Source organism: Drosophila kikkawai, chromosome X (assembly GCF_030179895.1).
Source record: "Drosophila kikkawai strain 14028-0561.14 chromosome X, DkikHiC1v2, whole genome shotgun sequence".
NCBI lineage: Eukaryota > Metazoa > Arthropoda > Insecta > Diptera > Drosophilidae > Drosophila > Drosophila kikkawai.
This window is the reverse complement of record NC_091733.1, coordinates 8,022,223-8,038,471: the sequence shown is the minus strand read 5'-3', so window position 1 is coordinate 8,038,471 and position 16,249 is coordinate 8,022,223. Positions and strand designations below refer to the sequence as shown.

The window sequence follows — 16,249 nt, the reverse complement described above, 5'->3', positions numbered from 1 at the left end:
TTTCGATATGTTTGTGCTTGTTTATTATTCCGACAAAAATCCATTTGTCACAGACTTGGTTACTCGCATACATTTACAGTTTTACAAAGTATCCATAGATCCATGGTATGTGTATACAGATATATCACTAGCTCTACTTAGGTCTAACACTTGGTATGTGTATAGCTGTGTATAATGTCCTTCTAAAGCTGAATATGTGGGTGTATTGTACCTATATATCTTCGATATATAAATATATATACTCTACTATATAGTTGGGTTGGTATATATATATATAGTGGTATAAAAAAAAACGACGCCTAGCATAACAAAAGTCCATATAAAACGACACCGAGCACTAAAACAGTTAACATCAAATTTCGTTCCATCTTCGTTCCTTTTGGTAGCACTAGTTTCGGTCTCAATTTTCGGAAGCAACTTTGAGTCCATAGGCTATATACTCTATGTATATATATGTACTATATATATCGGAATTATCACAAATGCTTATGATCTAGGCTAAAAAAAAAAAAATAAAACAAAAATCATAGCAAATAGTTGGACGCTTCAAGCGCGCAAGGATCGTGGGTTGCCGCGTCGCCGGGCCTTTGACCAGCTCTGCTCCTCGGCGCTGGCAAAGATCAGGTAGATAAAGTTCCCCGCTATATTTAGTCCCGCCGCCAGCCAGAAGACCACATGCCACTGAGTCAGTGTCTCGCGATGATTGATGATCAAACCGATGACATAGGGCGCCAGGAAACCGCAGATATTCGCCGCTGAATTGGTTATTCCATACATGGTGCCTGCATATCGCGGACTAAGGGCTATGTGATTCATCTGATTGCCAGCATATACGGCACCGCCAAAGGATCCAACGCCGGCGAGCATGAAGGTTACCCACACCCAGTCGCAGCCCACATAGATGATGCCTATCAGGCCCAGCGATGGCACCACCGAGGCCACCGTATTCCACAGTTTGTACGAGTTCAACAGCGAGATGTAGCGCCGGGCCAGCATCCAATCGGCGAGGGCGGAGCAGGCGATGCCCACGAACCAGGCGGTCAGGTAGGGAACAGCATTGAGCAGGGCATTTGACTGGATGTCAAAGTGCAGGATGTTGCTCATATAGGTGGGCAGCTCCGTTAGTTGCGTGTAAAAGGCCCAGCCCTGGCCGCACTGCGTGAGGAGAATTGCCCACAGGGGCACGGATGTTAGCAGCGATCGCCAGGGTATGGGTTCCTCTGCAGGCAACCTCTGTGTCCTCGATCTGTCCGGAACGGAAAGAACTTCCTCCTCGGCCTGAATGGCTTGCTCCTCGTCCGCCTCCTCCTCCTCCGTCTCCAGGTGTAGCTCTGCCTCGCTAATCACTCTCAAACTTCCCTCTATGTACTCCCTTTCCGCACACGAGATCCTGGGATGATCGGCCGGCTTATCGTACACCAGATACATCCAGCATCCGAACCACAAGATGCCCAACAGTCCAAAGATATAGAAGGCAGACGGCCAGCCGCCTAAAAAGTCCAAGGAGCAAAGCCAACCGGCCAGGGGCATTGAGATGACAGTGCCAATATTGGATCCAGCATATACTACAGCCGCAAATTTGTTCCTCTCCAGCGGCGGTATCCAGTGGGCCAGCATGGCATGCATGGCCGGATAGGTTACGCCCTCGCCCATGCCTTCTAGGATGCGGACAAGCACCAGCAGCGGCAGATCCCAGTGGGCGGCCAGCGGTGTGAGGAGCGTAAATATTGCCGTAACCAATACGCCATAACCATAGATCTTTTTGCCGCCATAGAGCTCTGCCATTCGTCCGCCGGGCACTTGGGTGAGCACATAGCCATAGAAGAAGCTGCCAAGGACCAAGCCCTGCGTGGCCTCATCCCACACAAATTCGCCCTCCTTCTGCGGATTGATGTCGCTATCATTGCGATTTGGTTCTGGCATGGGACAAGTGTCGGTGTCTACTACGGAGGAGTTGGTGTGCGGAATGGCCGTTTGATTGACCATTGCCACAATGGCCACCGAGAGATTGACCCGCATGGCGTAGACGACGGCAAAGCCCAGGAAGCCCATGAAACCGAAAATGTGACGAGTCTTGAGGCTGCAGCAGGCATCGTTGTTCTCTGTGGAGAGAGAGGAAATCATTATTTAGGAGGCGTATTTATAGTTATGATTTCGACTTAGATGGAATGTAATGTATTGTTTAAGATAGTAGGATAATATTGTTTAGATTTATTTAAATAAAGCTAGCTAATGGTTACAAACTAGAAGAGATATTATTATATTAGTTTTGCTAATATCACAAAGATCACAGTTTTTTGTTGAGTATTTATACAATTTTCTAAGAACTCTTATTACTTTTACCTTTTAAGGAACCTTAACTTTTAGCTTTTAAATACAGCTTAATTTTTAAATATGTATTCTGCTTTGTTTTTTCAGTTCTTAGTGATTAACCTGGTTTAGTTTTTAGCCACTTTCTTTCGGTTTGTCTTAAGCAAGTTCAACTGATTTTAAACACAAATGTGTGAAATGCTGTGAACTCAATGAAATTCCATGAAATTGAGAGCCAGAAAATTACAAAAAGATGAGAAAAGAATTAAGCAATATTAGTTTCAGAGAATTATGTCTAAAATAAATAATCTCTCAAACTAAAAACCCTATAAAAAATACCCAGAAAAAAGCTTAAAACTTAATAATAAATAATTATGTCTAAAATAAGTAATCTTTATAACTAAAACCTTAAAAAAACCAAGAAGTTTAATACTTAAATATAAAAGTATGATATAATTATGTCTAAAATAAGAACCCTCTAGAAAAAAAATCTATAAATAAGCCTTAGACTTATTTCTATGCAAATATAAATTTTACTTTTATATTACTATTTTTTCTAAAATTGTTAATTTTTTTAAATTTATTTTATAAGAGACAAATATTATAAAAATATTATTTTAAGAAATTTAAATACTAAAATTTATGAGCAAAATAAATGAAAATTAAAAAAATTTTTTTTTTTAATTTTAAAACTTCATGTAGAAAAATATTTTAATAACTAAATAATATTCTAACAATTAAGTGAGACTAATAAATACATTCAACGATGTAAATTATTATTAATAATTTTTGATATTCTCTATTTTTCCCTCGCATATCTTATCTAGTACACTCACCCTCCACTCCTCCTGCGCCGCGGGAACGGATCAGCGGTCGTTCGCCGGAGCAAAACGCCTCCCGCTCGTCATCGGCCTCGTCATCGGACCTTCCTTGGGAGCCCGTGGAGTTCGACGAGGACGAGGGTCGCCGGAAACGGGAGGCAGCGGTGTCCGGGTAATAGCAGGATGCGTCCCGCGACTCATCCGTCCACTTGTGCGGCGGCATCTGGTGGCGTTTCTCTTATTGGAAATGCAGATGGAGCTGGAACTGCAGCTGCCAGCGCATTTTCTGGAGCAGCAGAGCAAATCGAGCGGAATGGAGCTGTTGTCTAGCTGGAGCGGGAGCGGTAAAGACAACCGGAGTTTGGACACAGAGCGAGCGGACGACGACGACGACGACGACACCACTTCAGCGGGAACCAGCGCAGACTGACACAACACAACTGGCGCAACAACAAAAACCTAAACAAAAGCGCCAACAAACGTTGCTTCTAACCACAAGAGGAACGAAGGCAGCATGGGCGTAGTTTGTTGGATTTTCCGGGGGTTTGTGTGTGTTGTGTGGTTTTTATTAAAATAAAGTTTATGAAACGAGAATATTTGTAGATTTTGATGTACAAATCTTAGTTTAAGTTGATAATCCCTTATACCCCTTCCACTACGCCTATGGACAACAACCAGCTAGCTAGCTTGCTCTCTCTCCAGTTAGAAGCACTCTCTCTCGCTCTCACAGCTGTGTGAAAGTGGAGCAATGGCAGCCAAGTGAGCTACGTCACCCCCGAGGTGCCACAAACGGGAGAGAGTGAGAGATAGAGAGCTGAAGAGAAGGGGGAGTGAGAGATGCGAAAAAGAGAAAGGGGCCGAATACTGGAATTAAGCAACAACAGAGACACAGAGAGCGAGCGCTGGTGAGAGAAGGATAAGCAATTGTTGTAAAGTACCCAAAATATACAATATCTTTCTTTAGTAACAGATTATTTCCCACACAAACACACACACCCACACCCACGTCCACAGACACTGGCTGTATTGGACGAGGAAATGAAAAACACAAAGCGTAGATAGTCGAAATCTAAATGGGAACTATCGTACTTGTAACTAAACTTGCAAAAGGTTTTTGTTACTGCCCACAGCAAAAAAAACAACAGTCATAAAATAAAAGAGCGAGAGCCAAGACATTTGCACAAATACACACACACGCCCGAAGTACACTAAACATAACCGTGGCCAATACATTAGTAATGGCAACTAAACTATGAGTAACAAAGCTCTAATGTACAACGTGGAATTTATTTAAATACAAAAAAAAAGAGCAAAAAACATTTAAGTATTTCCCTTTCTAAAAATCAATTAGAGACTTACGTTTTATGTATAGGAAACTGATTGGGAAAATTATTATTTAAAGTTTTAGGAACATTTTTTTTAAATAAATTAAGTATTTAAGTTTTAATTTTAAATTAATTAGAAGGAAAAATAATAATTTCTCTTGTTTTCTTTTTAAAAAATCCAATAAAACGAATCACATATTAACGTAGTTTTTTTTAGGGAAAAGAAGGGAACTTATTATTATTTAAAATTAAAACTAAAACGTTAAAGTTTTAATTTTTAATTACTTAAAAAATAAAAATAATAAATTTTCCATTTGTTTTCTTTAAAAAACCTTTTCATATTAAGGCAATTTTTTACAGGAAAATAAGGGAATTTTTTAAAGGAAAAAATTGAATTTATTATGCTCATGTAACTAATTACTCAATTAGACTTTTTTCTAAATTACTCAAAACGTTAAATAATAATATTCTTAATAAGTTTCCTTGTTAAAAAAATGCTAAACATACAATGAAAATCTTTAACTGATAATTAATCAATTAATAGGAATTTAATTTCGAAACAAAATTTAAAATAATTTTACATCACCAAATAGAACCTATTTTCTTGACCGCAACTGTAGCTGACAGTGTACCCTTTGCTGGGAGTTGTGTATTTTATGCAGAGCGTACCTGGATGCTCCTTTTGAGAACGCGCATGTCAGCAAAATGCCTGTTGCTTGCTCTAAGGAGCTCCTGGACCTGCCCTAATGCCCCCTGCCCATCATTCAGGACGAGATTTGTTAAGGGTTTTATGATATTTTCAATAAAAAAAAAAGATTACTAACATTTTAAATGCTTAAAAAGAGGTAATTTCAAAGTAAATTCTGAACATGCACCTGAATTTGTTCACTGGAAGTCCGCCTCCTGTCCGTAGTGGCTTCCTGTTGTCTTTCTGCCTTCCAGTTTCTAGTTGGCAAAGATTGTGCCCACGGGAAAGACAATGATCCTTCGCTGTCCATTGCCCAACGCTAGGGATTCGTAGTGATAGTTCTTCACGAGAGCCACATCGTTGCGATCCGCATCGAAGGATGCCTTAATGGGACTCAAATCCGGATTGAAGCAATTGAGAGCAACAACATTGCCCGGTAGCCGTGGAATCAGTTCGTAGGCACTGGCCAGTTTCTCGTTCCACAGGCTCACCTGGCCATAGGGCAAAGGATCCCGCTTAGCCAGCTCGCCGGCCTCCTTGGCGGTGCGGAATATGTGCAGAGTGACCACACCGGTGATGGTGGTGGTGCCATCACCCAGGTAACTGTGCACGCAGTCATAGACCAGCAGCGGTGATTCCTCGCCTGCCTTTAGGTTCTTTCCCCTGACCACCTTGGCCTTCAGCTGATCGATTTTGGCCAAAGTCTTGACATAACTGGGATGCTTGGCCACGTCGTTGGCAAGCGGTCGCAGATCTTCGGCCACTAGACCCACAAACTGATCAGCCACGCTCTCCTGGAGCAGCAGCGTGGCCACCGATTCGCCGGCAAAGGGATTCTGTAGGGACTGAAGCAACTGCTGGCGGGCAGAATGAAGATCGCCATCGGCAAACACAATCATCAACTGGGGCGATAACCACTTGCCATCGCTGGGAATCGACGTCTGTGGAGTTGAGTGTCAAGGTGCCAAGGTTAGGTCTGATATTCGCTCTGAACTCGAAAACTGACCTTGACATGCTTCTCCTTGGAATCTTCCAACTGCAGCTCGTTGACCATGTTGCTGGTGATCTTCACTGAAGCGGTTTTGTTGTTGCTGGCCATGCTCTGCTACGGATTGGCAAATTATAAATCTTTTCCGATTAAGAACGATGAAACACTTGAAACACTGGGGGGGCAGCAGCCTTATCAGCTCCGGAAACACCAACACAAACACAGAGATAAAGATACTGATCGAACGAAGATGATCGGCGCCCATTGGTATTTTTTAAAACACAAGAAATACCACCTTTAATTGATTAATCGGTATTTTCTAAAAACCTAGGAAATATCGATAAGAAACCACTGGTTTCGAGCCAGTTTTTATTAATAAAATTTCTCAATCACTTTTAGTGATTATCTAATTAATTAATTAAATAAAAAATCTAATATTTCTCCCACTCATTCATCACAAATTTAATGTTTACAATTTCCAAAATCCGCTCTCTTCACCGCCACAAATTAGTGTGCCCGCAGCTTCAAACGTGAAAAACGCCTGCCCAGCAACAAACAACTGTTGGTATTTCGGGGCAAACCGGCGACGGGGATGCAGCATCAGGGCCAGAGCTCGCTACCAGGGCCATAAACATAAAAGAAAACATAAACAAACGCAACAACGACGCAATGGGCTTTCCGCGCATCCTCAGCAAGAACAACAAAATCTACACGAAGCTGGGCGAGTTCTGTTTGTCGGGCGACAGCTTCTGGATCGTTTGCCACACGTGCCAGGAGGAGCTCCAAACGCAGGATCAGTTCTGGAAGCACATCCAGGACGAGCACAACTTTCTGCATGGCGTTGCCAAGGTGAGAGCACTGGGCTTAAGGGCTATAATACCCCCAAAAACTAATCCCTGGGCTTATTCCTGTAGCAGGAGCACAGCAGAACCTCGAGCTACTGCCTCACCGATGTGGAGGCGGCCGCAGCGGCTGCGGGTGCGGCCACGCCAGGCGGTAGCGGCTCCCAGGGGGCGGGCAGTGTGACGGCGGTCACAGTGCCTTTAGCTTTGTACCATTGCTCGACCAAGTATTCCGAGGAGGAGCAGCGCGAGGCGGAGCTGCATGAGGCGCAACAGCAGCAGCAACAACAACAACAGCAGCAGCAGCAGGTACAAGTACAGCAGCAGGTTCAGCAGCAACACCAGGCCCAACATCAGCAGCAACAGCAGCAGCAACACCAACAGCAGCAACAGCAGGCTCACCAGCAACAACTCCAGCAGCAACAGCAGCAGCGGGATGTGGCCAAGGAGCTGGCCGAGCTGCATGCCAATGCTGTGGCCGCCGCTACCGCTGCAGCAGCAGCCATTGGCGGCGGCGAGGGCAGCACACGCAGCAGCATTGACATTAAAATCGAACCCTCCCAACTAACCATGACGCCGGAGATGCAGGCTGCAGCGGCGGCGGCAGCAGCGGGCACCATCTATCATCTACCGCAGCTAGTCCCAGCACCAGTGGTCCCACCGCCGCCGCCCACGCCTGGCTTTGTGAGTGTCAGCGCCAGCACCAGCACCTCCAACACGGTCAGCACAACGCCGCCGAATGTGACGGCCGTGCTGCAGCAGCAACAGCAACAGACCGGAGCGGGACTCACCAATCTCAGCCTGAATGTGACGCCATCGACTGCCATGGCCGCTGCCATGCTAGCCGCCAGTCAAGAGCTGCCCAAAGACTCGAACAGCACGACGGCGAGTGCCGGTAGCGCTGTGTCCTCGGACGATGGCGAGCGCTGGTACGTCTGCGACTATGAGACGTGCGGGCTCAAGTTCAAGTACAAGTCGCGGATGGAGCTACACCGTGTGGTGCACAGCAAGGAGCGGCGCTTTAATTGTGAGCTGTGCAGTGCATCCTTCAAGCAGTCCTGCAACCTGTCCACGCACCGCAAAAAGAAGCATGCGCTGCGAGGCATCAAGAACGAAATACTGCCGCAGCGCTTCTAGGCCGTAGTAGACCGTAGTTAACCCCACATCCAAATCCTAATCCTAATCCTCCTTCTCCCTATCACTCGTTTAGCCAGATTCTGAACTGCAGCTTGAACCCTGAACCCCGGACCCTGCAATTTCTAACTAAGTTTAAACAACTCAAATTTAATTTTGAAACCGTAGCTTCAACGTCTGCCTGCTGGCCAAAGATTGTTTGCAAAAGTTCCATTCTAAATTTAAAGGGTTTTTTTTATGCTGCTTAAAATTGTTGTAAAGGTTTCCCTACGATAATCCTTTGGCCAGCAGGACGGCATACGGTTATATATATATACAAATATATGAATAATTGTATCTAATTTAGGACTAGTTCCCCCTGTAAATGTAATGGTAATGCCCGAGCGAGGTTATGTTAACCTTCCTCCCATTAACGTTTAATTACGCCCTAGATGTACATGCAAATCTTTTATATAGTGGCTAAGATAATGCGAACTAGCTCGATATCGTATTGGACATCGAGGTTAGCAGTCAGTTGGTTCCGTGTTACGTTAGTTACTCCCACTTTTGCCTAGTAACTGCGACCAGTGCGCGACAGTGTATTTACCATTAGATCAATCAATCAATCAAACGAAGGCAAGCCACAGCCCAGGCAACAAGCCAAGGCAACAGGCAACAAGCAAACAGCCGAAACACACACACACAACCAACAAAGCGAACAAGAAAATACATTTAATAATTGTTTAAACTAAAGGACAGACTTTTCTTTTGATGTTTCTGGTTTTTGCTGTCTTGCTGAGCGTCAATCAAGGGATAAAACGAAGCTAAACTATTTGGATGTGGACATTGGACATGGTTTGTGGTAAGACCAATCCTTAGCTCCCCAAGAAAAGGATTCCTTTGACTTGCCCTAGGTAGACTTTTTTTCTAGTCTTTTTTTTCAGACAAGATCTAGCAGACAACTATGAGGGTCCTTTCTCCATTTGGTGGAAAGGACGGGGGGCACAACAGGGTCCGGGTTATTTCGAGGAACGGGTGCAGACTTTCCGGCTATTTCCGGGACATTTTTAAGTGGCTTGCAGACTTGGCATGAAAGCCTCCTGGAAAATAAGAAAGAAGAAAAGTTTTTTTCCCTAAGTGTAACAACCCAAGTTTCATTCGGAAATTTCCTAGAAATTCAATAGGTGGCGCATTTAATGGCAGAGGTTAAAATATATTTCCCTGGCGCCATCTAGGGAGTATTAGCGCAGCTCCAATCGTGGCAGAGGGAAAGGTGCAGAGCGGTCCCTAGATAATTCCATTAACCACAATACATCACAAAAAATGTGGTTTACCAAAGAACACTTCAATTAATCGGATAATTTGCCGAAGGTGGCGTAACGGAGTTCGCCTGGCTTAGCGGAATCAGCGGACCGCCTAAAACGATGCTACGGCGTACCGCCAAGCGGGCACAGCAGCAGCGCGCCGACGCAAGGGAATAGAGGAGCCCCTCAGCCCCCTCGTCATCGGAGTGGCACCGTTGTAATTTTCGGGATCTTTGAGCATGTGAAGGGCAACCGAAGATAGGGAAGTAGCCTCACAGCATAGCAGGATGAGCGAGCGCCTAGCGGCGATTCTCTTTGATCTTTAGCCTATTCCTACATCCCGTTCCGCGATTATAGAGCTGCCAGAATTTTAATTTGTTTAGCCCACTGTGCGTAAATAAAATTAACCCGATTAAACTTATTCCAACCAATTTTCCAAACTGCTTTCTTTCGTTGCCACACATAGAAAACAAATAAAATCAATAAAGAATATTTAATTCATGAAATTCAGGTTATTGTAAGAAGAAATTTTTGAAGTTTTATTATTTATCATTCTACACGTTATTGTTTTATTTTAGGTTTAATGTTTCAAGTATACGTTCTTTATGTTTTCGCTTAGTAAATAAATAACTTTTATAATGTTTTAAAAACCTTTCATTTTATTGCCTCCACCAGCATGTCGCCCCAGTAGAGTCAGCGATTGTCATCAAGAAGGGGTCATCAAGAAAAAATATGTTTAGTAGTGGATTAGATGGCCAAGGCAGGGAGGGCTGACAACGGACCTCCACAACAGCGGAGGATCCAAAGCCCTAAATTGGTGGTAGTAAAGAGTAGCCTGTCCGTATGTGTATTGGGGTTGTTTGATTTCCCTTTCCCCTTTCTCGTCGCAGCACGCAAATTAATAAGATACTGGTTGTAATAGGCAAACGCAAAATTCAGACAAGACCACCACCACCATAGCCGACGAGCATTACCATCTCGCCTGATCGTTACAAAATGCATGAATTTCCATTCAGAAAGCGGTTCTAAATTAGCTTTTCGTAGCTTAACAAAGCTGCTGTAACTTATCCCTAAGGATATGTATGAGTATCGGACGACGGATGGAGGGGGGTAACTTCGCTGGGATGCACGCGAAGTGGTCCGGCTATGGGTCTTGTCGGTATCTGGGAGTGGGAGTAAGGAGGGGGTCCTAAAGAGTCGTCGGGTATATATATTCGTAATTTAGTTTCAGGTGCTGGCGGGAGAAAGAGAGAAAAATCAACAACAAAGGAATGGACGAGAGAAGGGAAAAGAGTAAACACAAAAGGGGAACCTACTTGTCCGGAAGCGTAGCAGCCCTGGTGATCTGCTGCTGTCACGCCCACCCTACCATGATTGCGACAGCCTCCCAGCTGTTGGTAGCCGGAATCCCTTGTGACACGCATCTAAGTCCTATGGATCCTCCTTCTCGACTTTGGGCCCTGCATGGTCCCCAATTGAGACGAATTAGTATTCCATAATTAACTTAAATTTATTCGACCACATTTCGGTTTAGTTTTCCTATTTTCCATGAAACATGCATGCTCTTCCCTACACTCATAAAAATATTTTTCTAGATTTAAGAAAAATCGCCATAAAAAAAAACGCCGTTAAACCTAGAAAATTTTTCTGGAATTAAGAAAAGGTTTTCATGAATTTAAGGCAAGGCACCGTAAAATCAAGACAAGCCGCCATAAATACACTTTTTTAGGGTTAATTTACATATTTTCTATGGCGAATTTCTAAATACACGGGCGAAAAGCGGCTTTTTAAGGGCGATTTTAGGCAAACATTTTTATGAGTGTAGTTGGACACACAAAAAAACTAAGCTCGGCTTCTACTGCCGAATCCGGGCGGAAGTGCACCGGATTTTTTCCAGGCCGCTCCTCCGATGGCCGTTTTGGGTCGGCTGCAGCTGCCACTTGGGAATTGAAACGTTTCTGGTGTAGTGGCGACTGAAGATCCACGAGATTTTTTTTTGGGCCTAGAAGCATGCTACAGATTTTGTGAATTTTAAGCCAAGCTTTGGGGCGTATATGGTGGCACAAACAGATGTCAGCTTAAAAGCAGGCAACGGTTTTCCCAGTTTTTAAGCCGAGCTTCTAATGCACATGCGTAAAATTCGGCAGCTGCACGTATATGTTTTTTTTTGCAAGACCAGATTCTTGCTTGGAAAGCTCTAGTTCCAATTAGGAAATTTTTCTGCACTGAGCTGCACCTAATTCACTCCCTCCGTTTCCGTACTAAATTCTTTTCGAATTGAGAATCGGTGGAGTGCACAAGCCCTCAAGTTGCTCCTGCAGCCTAAAGACATATAAAGTGCCAAGTCCACAGGTACAGTATATCGAGTGGAGAAGTTTTTGCCAGATCTTAAGGAATCCCAAGTGAGTTTGCAAAAGCTGTCAGTGCCGGTGTACAGTGCGTAACCCCTTCTGTTGCCCAGGTCGCCGAATTAATTGTCAGCGAAGATAGCAAATCGACCGCAGGCGTCGACCAGCACCGAGAGAGAGGTTATATCTTGGAAACCCTCTTTTATTTTCGTTGGAACCCTTTTTAATCAGCGGGTAAATGAATTATGAAATAGTGTTATTTATTTGTTGCTTACTGTGGATATATTTTATTCAGTGGATCGAGCCCAGCAAGCAGCATTTAAGTTCCGGTCCCGAGGAGCACCCCCTAAGTGGGGATGAAGGGCTAGGAAGCCGGAAGGAGAGAGGAATTAAACTACTGTGCTTGTGCGAATAAATCGGCCATCACCGCGACATAATTTAGTGGCCGGCTATGTAGTTGCGGCAAATTTGGTTGCAAGTTAGGCAGTGAGCAGAGGCTCGAAGTGTTTGACCCTGGCATGACCTCTGTGTCCTTTTACGCTTTGACTATTGGTCGGAGCTATGAATATTGGTAGTCAGAAGTCCCGATCAGTGGCCATAGGCAAAGTAAATGCGATTAAATGCGAATTAAGTGCAGCAATTAAATTGTGTAATCTCCGGATTTTAACCTCGACTAAAACTTGGTTTTCCCAACTGCTCAAACTTGACTCGGCCTACATGGCGTGTCATAACTCTTGCGTATGGAGTTTTCCTTTGTAAACTTTTGCTGCGCCTAGAAGTCAATAACGATGAGAAGAACCTTCTGCATGAATTTATAAAACGTAATTAATAATTTTTAAATATTTAAAGAAATTTGTAAATAACTATGTTTAAGTAACTTGTATTATTTTCTTGCTCAATGTGAAGGATAGAGTAGGAAGAAAAGTCAATTTTTCCGCTTTGTTCAAACTAATGCCATGAAACTTGCAACTATTGAATTTCAGCTCACCTTCGAGGGAGATCGATCTTTCGCCGATGGAGGAAAAATAAAATGAGTGAGTGTTAATACAAAAGGAAACCGTGTGTGTATTAAAAGTTTAAACAAAAGCGAAGAGGAAAAGAACATAAATACGTTTCTACCCTGTGCTAAAAGATAATGTTGAATTGAAAATCGCTACATATTAAAGATAATGAATTACTTTGAAGAAAATATTGCAAGAAATTAAATAAGGAACTACGGCTGCTAAAAGAAAAAAATCAAACTTTAATTATTATTGAAATTTTTCCGAAATAAATGAAGCAAATTAAATTAACCATTTAAAAAAAAAAATGCAAACCAGAGCAGTGTTCGAAACAAAAGTTAAATTAAATAAAACAACTACATATATTAAAAGATATTATTTTTTTTTTATTATTTTTAAGCATATATATACATAATCCATTTCTTAGCCTGATTTTAAATGAATTTATAGATAATGTTAGCCTTAATCACTAAATTTATATTAAATCTGAATGTTTAATGAAATCATAATGTCTTAAATATCTGCGTTTTACCGACTCGAAGATGACTCCACGGTCGTAAGGATCAAAAGGGATCACCAGAGCCATGCTCTAGCGGCAGGTGATCGTAGGTAGGGTGGGCAACATGTGAGCACAACAACATCTGTGTCTCCGCAAACAAATTAATTTTCTCTCTGTCCTTCTATCCTTTCTCTAAACTGCTGCTTTTCCTCTAACTTCTCTCCTTCAGCGAATTTTGTTTATCACATCTTCCGATTTAGTTCTAGCTTTAATTTTTTTCGCAGCACGCTCAATTTCTGGTCTTGTTAGTAATGATGTGTAGTCCGTGTCCGAGGTCTGGGTCAGCAAGACCACCACCCCCAAAGCCGACGAGCTAGAGCCGGATACATACAGCGTGCCCCAGCAGCTCAGATCCTCCTAAAGCAGACAAACTTCAACGTTGCACACTACACCGGGTTCCGAGTTCCGCCCCGCACGTCTCCCGATCGGAGCGATTCGCCCGCCGCTGCGCTCGCTGCTGCGCTTTAAGCCGAACTAGAGCTTTCGGGAGAGGCGATTAGGAACGACTGGCGGAACTGAAGAAGGCGACGAAAGTGGTGTGGAGCGGCCGACAGCGGCTTCTCTAGCGGGTGGACGCTAGTTTAGGCTAATGTTCGGCGTCCATTAACAGCTGCAAAATTTTTCGGGGCTCGCCCAAGTTGTTTAAGACACAAATTAAATAATAAAAAACGGATAAATCCGCGCAACGTTTGCCTTTACTTGGCTCAAAATTAGGTAGCACCGTAAAAATTTATAACCAATTTGGGCCATACGTCCGCTCGCTCTGAGGTTTCAAAAGGAATAGCTAGAAGCGTCGGCCAGAGCCTCAGCAAATCCCTGGCCCACGCTGGCGTTGTCAGCAAACTCCATTTTGGATAGAGTATCTCTCCGAGAGTTTGCTTAATAGGAGCGATACTCTGACCACTTTGTAACCAGCAACGACCTTAGCGTGCTTTCCCTTAGCCCCATCCTCGAGATATACTTTTAAAGCCTACTTTTAGGCATATATGAATGCATCCTAGAGTTTGGCGCATTGAGAGTATGAAGGGACTTTTAAGCTTTGTCTTAATGCCTAATTACTATGATCCCACTTCTGCCATTCTCTTTTACCCCAGCACTGATAACAAGAAAAGAAGCTAACTTCGGCACGCCGATGTTTGTATACCCTTGCAGATATTATTTCATTACATTTTACCTATACTTATTCAGGCCTGCTCCGGTAATCGAAAACGGCAAGATTTTTTCGTTTTCGTTTTTGAAAACGAGAAATTGGTGCTCCGGTAATCGAAAACGAAAGATTTTGTCGATTTGAAAAACGGGCACCTTTTTCAGATCTTATTTACAAAAGGAAAAAAATAGTTTACTCGGTGGTCTATTGATGTTTATTCCACACCACCACAAGATCATTCTGGCAGGTAGTTATTTTATAAAAAATGTATTTCTGACCCCTCCTCAGATTTGACAACAAAATTTTTGCCGTGTTCAACCAGTTTTCTCGTTTTGGCGATAGGCCGATAAGTTCACCGCAAAAAGTTATCGCCAAAGTTGCCATATTGTTGGTGGAACGAAACAGCCAGTTAAAAATACTTATAAAATATAAATGAATACATTAATAACTTTAAAGGACCGCCAAAATAGTTGTTTATAATTAATGCTATTTAATTTTACTACTTAAATAGTCCAAATTAACCAAATAATTATTTGAGACCACCGGAATTAAAACTGTGAAAAGTGTGGCAGCATCTTAGGTGCCTAGATTTGCTTAACTCGACCATTTTTTGCCTTTTTCTGGCTTAGAAAAAGGGCAATTGTAAATATAGTAGACAGTACTTTACGTTGTTTGCTTATTACCAACAACACAAGTTAGCTGCTTGAGCAGTGAGAAACGATGAGAAAACGAAACATCCGATAGCAGAAATTTGCCGAAAACCGGAGCAGCTAAAAACGAAAACGGTTCGTTTTCGCCCAAAACGAAATCGAAAATTTTTTACGATTACCGGAGCAGGCCTGATTATGTTTACAGTTAGACAGTTACAGTTTTAGATTCCCAGTTTTACATTTTCTGTACATCTATGTACATCGAATGATATAGTCGTCCGATTTTCATGAATTTTGGTATAAATTTTACTACTACAACTATATCTTATAGCTGCCATAGAAACGATCGGGAAATTAATAGGAAAAAATTTATAACTTCGTTGTTTTTCAACGTATTTTCATCTACTCTGAGATATGAGCTTTTTTTATTATTTCAGAATTTTGGTATAAACTTTATGAAAATCGGACAACTATTTGTTTTGTGTGTGTTTTCAGTATTTAAATTTTTAATATAAATATCAAAACCAATCTGCAAGGGTATACAAACTTCGGCGTGCCGAAGTTAGCTTCCTTCTGTTTTTTTCCTAGTTTCCCCCTCATTTACAGCTAGCCTCGTCGATGAGTGAGAAAGATTGGAGAATCCTTCAAATTAATAATGCCTTATACATACATTCTCGCGCAAAACACTAAAGCAAATAAAAAAGTACAAAAAGAAATTACGTAAATGAAATGACTAAACCCATAAGCAAGGCAAGCTGCCAAATTTGTATTTTTCTTTGACCCAATGTGCGGAATTTAAACGAAACAAATTCATTTTAATAAACCAAGTTTTCATTTGTTCTTTCTTTCCTTGCCACGCTTTTAAATTCATGCAATTACTTAAGAATATTTATTTCATAAAATTCATGCTAATAGTAAGGAGGCATTTTTGAATTTTTTTGTATCACTATTTATTATTATAAACGCCAGTGCTGAATTTATGTTTAATTTGTTACGGAACTGCATATTCCCTGGGCAATGCCGGACTAGCTCAGTGGATGCCCAGGGGGGGGGTAGGAACCTATGCCCGCAGTCCGCACAACAAAATACCGATTAATCGGACGTCTCAACAAAACTCCTCACTACATGAAATAACACATCTCTAACAAATAAA

The 16,249-nt window shown here is 42.5% G+C and overlaps 3 protein-coding genes across 4 annotated transcripts; 1 reads left to right on the top strand and 2 right to left on the bottom strand.

Moving 5' to 3' along the window:
- MFS10 (major facilitator superfamily transporter 10) lies at nucleotides 1-4,331 on the bottom strand. The gene is made up of 2 exons (XM_017179490.3): nucleotides 3,147-4,331; nucleotides 1-2,102 (listed from the first exon to the last, which is right to left on the bottom strand). Exons 1-2 carry the CDS (start codon nucleotides 3,352-3,354, stop codon nucleotides 547-549), a joined length of 1,764 nt encoding a protein of 587 aa, XP_017034979.1. The 5' UTR covers nucleotides 3,355-4,331; the 3' UTR covers nucleotides 1-546.
- Nucleotides 4,332-5,231: 900 nt separating this feature from the next.
- LOC108083599 (uncharacterized) lies at nucleotides 5,232-6,370 on the bottom strand. Its single transcript, XM_017179468.3, has 2 exons — nucleotides 6,151-6,370; nucleotides 5,232-6,085 (listed from the first exon to the last, which is right to left on the bottom strand). The coding sequence occupies exons 1-2, from the start codon at nucleotides 6,241-6,243 to the stop codon at nucleotides 5,402-5,404; spliced, it is 777 nt and encodes a 258-aa protein (XP_017034957.1). The 5' UTR covers nucleotides 6,244-6,370; the 3' UTR covers nucleotides 5,232-5,401.
- A 340-nt stretch (nucleotides 6,371-6,710) lies between these two features.
- On the top strand, nucleotides 6,711-8,840 carry ATbp ((A+T)-stretch binding protein). Of its 2 annotated transcripts, none has more exons than XM_017179456.3 (2): nucleotides 6,711-6,981; nucleotides 7,050-8,840. In XM_017179456.3, the coding sequence occupies exons 1-2, from the start codon at nucleotides 6,802-6,804 to the stop codon at nucleotides 8,109-8,111; spliced, it is 1,242 nt and encodes a 413-aa protein (XP_017034945.1). In that variant the 5' UTR covers nucleotides 6,711-6,801; the 3' UTR covers nucleotides 8,112-8,840. The 2 variants fall into 2 exon arrangements, with proteins under 2 accessions (XP_017034945.1, XP_017034936.1); XM_017179447.3 differs by having other exon boundaries at nucleotides 7,047-8,840.
- Nucleotides 8,841-16,249: the final 7,409 nt, after the last annotated feature.